The sequence below is a fragment of the Ammospiza nelsoni genome, chromosome 1 (genome assembly GCF_027579445.1).
Source record: "Ammospiza nelsoni isolate bAmmNel1 chromosome 1, bAmmNel1.pri, whole genome shotgun sequence".
In the NCBI taxonomy this organism is placed as follows: domain Eukaryota; kingdom Metazoa; phylum Chordata; class Aves; order Passeriformes; family Passerellidae; genus Ammospiza; species Ammospiza nelsoni.
In genome coordinates, this window is record NC_080633.1 from 30286302 (window position 1) to 30294761 (window position 8460).

General features: G+C 36.3%; 1 protein-coding gene across 1 annotated transcript; it reads right to left on the bottom strand.

Annotated features, from left to right (window-relative positions):
* Positions 1-765: 765 nt before the first annotated feature.
* On the bottom strand, positions 766-7717 carry AGR3 (anterior gradient 3, protein disulphide isomerase family member). The gene is made up of 7 exons (XM_059468910.1): positions 7612-7717; positions 5300-5363; positions 3969-4021; positions 3257-3333; positions 2938-3001; positions 1886-1969; positions 766-935 (listed from the first exon to the last, which is right to left on the bottom strand). Exons 1-7 carry the CDS (start codon positions 7715-7717, stop codon positions 886-888), a joined length of 498 nt encoding a protein of 165 aa, XP_059324893.1. The 3' UTR covers positions 766-885.
* Positions 7718-8460: the final 743 nt, after the last annotated feature.

The following is an 8460-nucleotide window of genomic DNA, read 5'->3' on the forward strand; positions in this document are numbered from 1 at the left end:
TGGGATGAGCTTCCCATTATTGAAATGACATTTAAATGCCAAGAGCTAGGATAGACCTCCTCATTTTTCTCATGCCAGAATTTACAAACATCACTTAGCCTCAGGTTTGGATTTCTGGGTCTATCTCCTTCCATCTCTCTTGCTTCATTGTATCTTTATTGCAGCAAAACACGTAGCTGCCTTTTGATTATTATCACCTCACTGAAACTGCGTGCTCAGGCTCTTCCATTTTCAGCTACCACAACAAAAATTAAAGGTTATACAAAGGAAAGCTAAGCCCAGAACACTGTTGTTGTGGGGTGGTTTTGTTTATTTGTTTATTTATTTGTTTGTTTTTGTGGGTTAGTTTTGTTCTTTTTTCCTCTATGTAAGCTATTCCAAAATTTGTAGTATGAGCTTTCGAGTCTGATTTGACAGCAAAGTTTCGTTTCCTGCAATGAAAAATGACTGTATAAAACAGGGGTACACTAACAATTAATAAGCTTCTTGCAATAAAATTTAAAATGGGGAGGCAAGATGCAGATATTAACTCATGTAATAAATTGCAAACAGACATCAAAAAGATTGTTTATAACTCCTCTTCAGAAGTCATAGCTCACCTAACTGAGTCATAACTGGATTGCTAAAATACAGCTTGAATTTGCTGCACTTAAAAACATAATTTTCAGTTATTTAGATAATTAATTGCAAAGTGTTTAATATATTTCTCCTCACGTTTTCCAAATGGGTGCTTTAGTCTTTCTATTTTTGTTTTCCGAGTTGCACATAAACATTTCTTATGAAATCTGATATACCAATTCTGCTTGGTAAAAGTTCAGCTTGCAAGTAGAGACAGAGAGATGCAGCTTCACCTCGTGGAGGTTCTGGTCATTTCACTGTTACTGGTTACAGTTCTGTCTGAATGAGGCGTAGTGCTTTCTTCATGTTCTCTATTACTGAAAGAAAAGAAATAAGAACTGTGAAAATGTATTAGAAGTATATTTGTACAATTAAAAAGCTCCACCTAGTTGGATTTAGTAAATTATTCACAATGAAATTGATTTATGGTCACACATTTTATTTTAGAGATTCACAGAATCACAGAATCACACAGAATCACAGAATTTTCAAGACTGGAAGAGACCTATAAGATCATCTAGTCCAGCCGATGTTCTAACTGTTCAGCTAGATCATGGCAGCAAGTGCCACATCCAGTCTTTTTTTAAATTCTTCAAGGGATGATGCCTCTACCACCTCACTGGGTAAATGATTCCAGTTTCTGACCACTCTTTCTGTGAAGTATTTCCTTCTTACTTCTAACTTACATCTGATACTAAGACAGAAAGTAAAAAATTTCATTAATCAAAATGTTTAACTTAAGGGATTTGACAAGAATCCTTTCGACTCCCCATTTCTCAACAGCAAGCTGGTAATCAGATGTGAAGTGTGTATTTGTGGTGAGATACTGCATTGGTGTCAAATAGACGGCATAGAGTAAGAACTGGCTCAACCTGAAAAATCACATTCCTTTCTGATATATTGCTCTTAGGGGTACAGACACAACCACCTGCATTTCTTTGCTGGTTCCCTCCCACCACTGGCTATTTACATTGTGCAGTCAGATACTTTTGAGTGACTTTCACCATTCTCCATAAAACTGCTCAGATCTCGATCCTGAAGGTTCTCACCCATGGTCTTTCACTTTTTCTTACTTGAATAGCCCCAATAAATTCAATGGGACAATGCGTGTGTTTGTTTTGCTAGAACAGGTTAGACCATTATAATTTATTGCAAATGCTCTCACAAGGAATTTATTCTTTGAGATCCTAATGGATTCTCAAGCACAAGTGATCAGGATGGGGTGATCTGGCTGCTTACAAGGTGAAATACAAAGGGAAATACTTACGGAACATCATGTCCTGCGGCTCGTATGTGTACAGCCGGTTGGAGTATCTTCCTGTGATATCAGCTCTTACCGTGAGAGATGGGTCTGAAAAAGGGTTTGGGTTAAACACTGCCTTCCATTCCCACAGCAGCTGAGGGTGATGGTTTGGCATTACTTTGGCAGCCCTGTTTGGGATTTCATCGGTGCAGCAATTACGAGGCCGTTACGCTCTGCTCCAAACAACTGCTCTTTACTTGGAGAAATCCTGGACAAAAGCTAATGCTCATTTGCATAGTACACAGCTATTTTTAAGTGCTAGGTTACACATTCATATTTAAAGAAAAACATTCTGTTTTACAGGTTCTGATTTTACAACAGAAGAGATTAATCTGATTGGATGCACGCATAGTGGGGGTCATGCCTTTCTATGGCAATAGATAGCATGACTTACCTAGAGCCTTCAGAATGAAAATCTTCTGATTCCTAATGTTCCCAGAGTGGGAATAAGTTGTTGTGAACATCTCTTCTCTCAGTTACCCTTCCAAGTTTATTATTAATTTACTGGTTGCTGAAACTACACTGCTCTTTGTCTGAGTGTGGGCTGAACTCTGAATGCCATCACAGAGTCACTCCAGGCTCCCTGTACAGCGAGTGAGAAGGAACAGGCACTCTGGGACATAATTAATTTGCCCCAGATGTCAGCTTTAAAATGGAATAAATCCTTAGATGCCACTGACTATTGATTTATTCTGTGGTAATGTCCACTTTATAGCCATCTACAATCAGTCAGATATTTGAATTTTTCATTAAACTTTGTCTTGTAACAGCACTACAAAGAAGCATGGAGAGCAAAAGCTCAGATAATAACAGAGTTTTAAATGTCCTGCTCTCAAGCCCAAATTAGTACCCTCCAGGATATATCTGTAATCTGAGGAAGTTTACAATAGTCAAAGTATACAACAGAGGCAGAGAGATTTTCTTTTGGCAAAATGAATTAATTTGATGTCCCCACAGGACAACAGTGGCATAATTCAGATATAACAACTTCAATGATACGTAAATATTTTACATACCTACAAACATGATTCGAGGCACGTACTGTCCATCAGGTGACAGGTTTTTATCTGTGGTTTCATGCTGGTATAAAAATTAAGGCTAGTTGTTAAAATGTTTCAGTAAATTTTGCTGAAATAGTACCACCTGTGAATAACCTTGTACCAGAAGACAAAACCAGATAGGTACTACTCATATGTGAATACACATGCACAATTGCCTCTACTTAAATAACTAAAATGTCAGATAAATTATCTAAAATGACGTGAAACAAGGCAAAGAAAGAGAAAACACAGACCATGAAACGATACCAGTCAAATTGCCCCAAACCCTTCATACCATGAGATTCAGCATAATGAAGTTATTTTGGGCCATTTCCTGTATTTCTTCGTTTTCTGCGAAAGCTTTCTTCAGTGCTAGAAAAGACAGGATCACTTTGAAATCCATCTCAAACGCTGCCTTTCCGTCTGTGCTTGGGCACCACACTGGCCAGAGACTGGGCCACATTGTTCCTGTCTCTGCTGATTCACATTCCTGAGGAGGCACTTCAGGCCTCTATCTCTGCTTTTGGGGGCTTTTTGGCCTGTGGCACTGCAACCTCTGGCTATGAAAATGGAAGCTCTCTTCTGTTATTTATGAAGCCTGTTGTCTCAATGGACACCATGTCTTGGCTTGACAAAAGTGCATTATTCTCAGAAAATTCTTGTTAGATCAATTTCAGCAGCTCTGTCCTTGCTTCCTTCTTTAGTTACCATTTCAGGAGAGCTAAACAATATTAAATCTGTTCAATGAGTCAGTAGCCAATCTGTGCTTCTTAATTTAAAATGAATGCTGCATTTGGGATAGCAGTACAGCAGCAGTGAGAATTTTCAATTTTCATTATTCTGTAGTTTCATAGTGGAGTTTTTGTAAACAATGCTAATAAATTTTTCACTTTTCATTTACCTGTTTTTCTGAATAATTTTCAGTAAGTGCAATGTAAATATATAGATAGGTTCAGTTTCTTATAAAAATTTTCACAAGATTTTAACACACAAAAAGTCAAAATTACCTTGGCAGTATTGACAGTCTTCCAAATGATGAATTACCATCAGTGGCTTGTTACTTTATTAATAATAATAAAAGATGTAGTTAGGTCATTTGACATGTATTCAGATGGATGATTTTACTAGCTGACTGAAAAAGGCAAATTGCATTTAATCTTATGTTAACCCACAGTAAAACCATATAAGCATTCTGTAAAATATTACAGAAATTTCTGAGCAAGGGAAAAGACCATAAGCACTGCATAAAAGACAGAAATAGAGAAACAGAGTTTCTATGTCTAAATGTCTAAATTCTGTCTATAGTAAGAGATTCTAGAAGAAAGAAATAGCAGATCCACCATAATTTCATTTCCAGGTAGTAAATAATCAGATTAAATAGGTATTTAATGTTGCTTAGGTGTGAATTTCTCCAGGGTTAAGAAAATAAAAATTATGTACATGAATTAGAATAAAATAGATTTTATAAGATTGGGTTTATCATCAAATACTTTCCATGAAAATTTTCTTGTGTTTTAAGGTTTCTTGAACAGATATATAGCATATTACTTATCTTCTGTAAATAGTTTGATAAAGTGTTAAAATTTTATATTTTGGATGTCAAAACATAAACAAATTCTATGCATTTCCTCCCATATTTTTTAAACTATATTTACTGTTCAGCAGGTTGGTTATTAATGCTGGGTCTGCTTTCAATATCAGGAGTTGTTAATTTCTAACCATTTTCACACAGGGTACATGAAATTAATTGTCTTTTGTTTTACAAATTATTTGCCTTCAATTGAGCAATAGCTCATGCTACACTATTATGATCTACAATGAACTATAAAAGATATTTAAATAAGTATTGTTATGAATTCTCAAATATTTTTGCAGTTGAGTCTTGAGAGAAGACAGCTCAGAACTTCCATTTCTATCAAGACGGTGAGAAAATACATCATGAACATATTCCAACTAAGAAAGTGTTGGGGGAAACATCAAAGGCAGTAGATCAACATGCAAGAGTAAATGTAACAGATTTCAAGGAAGTAATCAGAAGTACATGATATTAAAACACAAGAGATGTAGTTAAAAAATATGTTATCTATTTATGATTGATAATTTAAATGACAACATCTCTTTTGTGGCAAAGAAATGACAGCATTACATTAATGGCGCATGATGTTACTTCAGAGTCATGAGTCCTAGAAGTCCTTTTGTTTATAGACAGAGTCTGTTTTATTTAACTGGGTGGTCTGCAGATCAGCTCTCATGGTGTTTCTTTGCTCTGTCTCATTATTGTGTGTTCTGGCAAGACCAAGTAACAACTTTGTCTTCATGCTACTTTTTAATCTCTTACCTTTTCTTTGCTTGATAAAGTCCTTCTTCATAAGTCTGTACCCATGAAATTTCATCTCCCCACCCTAGAAATAAAACAAAAGGTCTAGCTGCTGGCCAGGCAAGTAACTCATAACAAATACCTTTCTTTCTCTTTTTTCTTTTTTGTTTTTGTGTATTAACTTTTGTATGTAAATAAGATTTGGGGTTTTTAGTTGACAGTTCTCTAACATTGTGGATATGTTAATTTCACATCTCCTGACAGACATACTAAAAGGTTAAGAAACCTCAGCCAAACAACCCAACCTCCCCCAAAAATATCATCTGGTTGCATATCCACTTCAAGTCCTTTGACAGACTTTAAGTTATCTTTCTAAATGCTAAGAGGTCCCTAAATCAGCCCCCTAGTCCTTTCTATCTTCATACTGTCTGCCCAGTATTTCATGTAGACCCTGGGACTTACAGAGAACCTGGCATATAATGAGAGAAAAAATATGACAGCTCAAATAAAATCAGCTTTAATATGAATATCATTAGAACAGTCTTGGAATATACACTTAACTCCAAAGTAACTTTAATCCCTGAAGTTGCAAGCCCTTCATTTAATTAAGAATTCAGTAAAGGAATGGCTGTTAAATAAAAATCTCCACTGAAACAAAATCCTAACAAACACGAGCTCCATAGCTCATCCATAGCTGGGGACATCCAGATCTCAAAAATCAAGTTGTCCACTTGGTTTTATGCCTTCATCTCCCAAGGATGCCAGCCCTTGCATAGTAGATTCCTGTATACCAGGCAGTGTGTCTCCATTCATGACAATTGTTCTACAGCTCTCATGGGAATTGTAGAACAGTTTCTGGACCAGGACCAGGTTAAAGCTCTGTTTCTTCTGTGCTGTCTGGACAGTGCTTTGCCCAGCCCAGATTTGCTGTTGGATTTCTCACAGGACAATTGCTTGTGGTGCTTCTAGACCATGTCCTGTTTCAGCGCACAGGTCTGTCTGATGATGGTGGGACTCTGGCATGCAGACCAGTGCCTTCCCAACCCTGGCTGCTGGCAGCTCCTGATGCAGGGAACTGCACACTGGAGTCAGCAATCTGGGGGCATTTTGCAGCATGTTCAAGCATTTTCCCTTGGACCGTGAAAATTACAGGGAAAGTGCTCAAGGCATCCCAATAGACCTGAAATAGAAAAGTTAGATCTGTTTTCTGTGACTACTTTGTAATTTGTTTGCTGGTTTTTTTTTCTGTTTTGTTTTGGTTTGTTTTGTTTTTTCCAAATCTGACATAATGCAAAAGATTTTGTTATCTTTTTTGTCCATTTAGGCTTACTGGAAAAAATAAATCCTGATCTAGGCAAACTAAGCAACATAGCCCAGACTGATAATAAACTTTCCCCAGGGACACTGCTTGCTAACAGTGTTTTGAAATTTCTCTTAGGCTTGTCCAGGTGGTGCATGATTTTGTTAAATGATCTCTGAGCAATTAGGCTCAGATGGAATGTCTGAGAGATGTGCAACTTTGCCAGGATAGGGAAAACTCAGATCCTGTAGGATCCAGGCATTACATGGCCTGCAAAAGAGGTTAGGAAGAAAGATGAAGATTTTTTTGCTGCTGTTGAATAGTCCCAAAAGGAGGAGAAAGATGGGGAAGGGGAAAAGAGCTTGCTAAGCTACTTTTCTGCTTGGATTTCTAAGGATTGATTAGATATGAATAAATTAAAACAGAGTCTTTATTTAACATACAGGTTGAAAATGATGAACCATAAGTGAATTACAGACAGTCATGCTTTGCAGTGGATATCTAATGAAAAGCAAAAAAAAAAAAGTCATGCAGGAAACCCCACCAATGGTTCAAACTGTTCTGTGTACAAAAATGAGTCTGTAGAAAATTTGTTCCATAGAAACTGATGTTATGGTAGGTTACAATAAGAACATATATTTCAATTGGTCTGTCAAAGAATATTTTTTCACAGATAGTCCTACATGTAATCTTGATTTGAGAGACTCGGGTTATTTACTTCTGTTAGATCACTATGAGTTATCTAAAATTTACAGGTTACATGCGGCCCTCAGTCATATGCTTAATAAACTGATGGAGTCAAATGATCTGGAATGAGAACATATATTATTTAGAGCATCACTTAACACTAAAGAAAACACACCTCAGTAAGTGTATATGTGCATTCTATGTATGTTTTATAAATAAATATGTTTGTACATTTATGGAATGTATATATAGATACAGATTCTATAAATGCACATTCAAAATAAACATATTTGCTGGTCTATATGGTGAGGTGAGGAGATAACTACATTCAGTGAACATACAATACCTCTTGACAGGGTCTGAGGTGCTCGTTTTTCCTTTTTAATTGCCATGGCAAGGTTGGAAGTGACTGCAATTAGCAGGAGGGACAAGGCCAGTGTAGAATGGAGCATTATTTCCCTTCCAATGCAAGGAAACTGGGAAACAAAAACCAGCTTTAGTCACATGGATTTATCATTTGGTGCAGTGTAGATCAATATGTTAGTGGCATCCTAACAATCTGTACTTCAGAGACACTTCTTTTTTTCTAGAAATGCTTGCCTTTGTGAGGAAAATGCAAACTGGAAGTGCTTAATTTTGCTGTGCAATGCTACTTTCAGCAGCAAAATGAGGCTGCAGGGTACTGTTCTCATGTGATTCTTATGAACTAGTACAATGTTGTAGTACTGGATCACAGCAATTTCAAGATACTGCTCCAGGTTTTTAAATTTCAGTGATATGTAACAGCATGGGATTTTTATTTCTTTTTAGATTGGAGCTTTTTTGTCAAAATATGTCTCATAATATCCTTCTTAATTAAGTAGGAAGATTGGTAAGAATTTGCCACAAGTACAATATTAATAAATTGTCAAATCCTTCCAAAACTTTGAAATTGTGGTAATTTTTTAAGTCTCCACTTAAAAAAATTCCCATTCTTTGTTTCATATTTTACACTGAAATTCAGCTCAACTCCTTCTGAATAAAACAATTCATCTGCGTTTCTGGCTGGTTGAGTATTCTCTTCCTGGATCATTATAAGAAATTCAGTAACTTCTTACCTTGATAAAAGTCAGAGAACAAAAGCAAGAGTTGAGAAAAAGCATTTCAAAGCCAAATTGTTTTTAATTAATAAGTTTACTTTCTTCAGTACAATCAC

Excerpts from the sequence above, each read along its gene's own strand:
- AGR3 (XM_059468910.1), bottom strand. The coding sequence starts at position 7,717 with ATGCTCCATTCTACACTGGCCTTGTCCCTCCTGCTAATTGCAGTCACT. Across the intron at positions 4,022-5,299 it reads CTTTATCAAGCAAAGAAAAG|TAACAAGCCACTGATGGTAA; the intron begins GTAAGAGATTAA and ends TTATTAATAAAG. Across the intron at positions 1,970-2,937 it reads GCCTCGAATCATGTTTGTAG|ACCCATCTCTCACGGTAAGA; the intron begins GTATGTAAAATA and ends ACCCTTTTTCAG.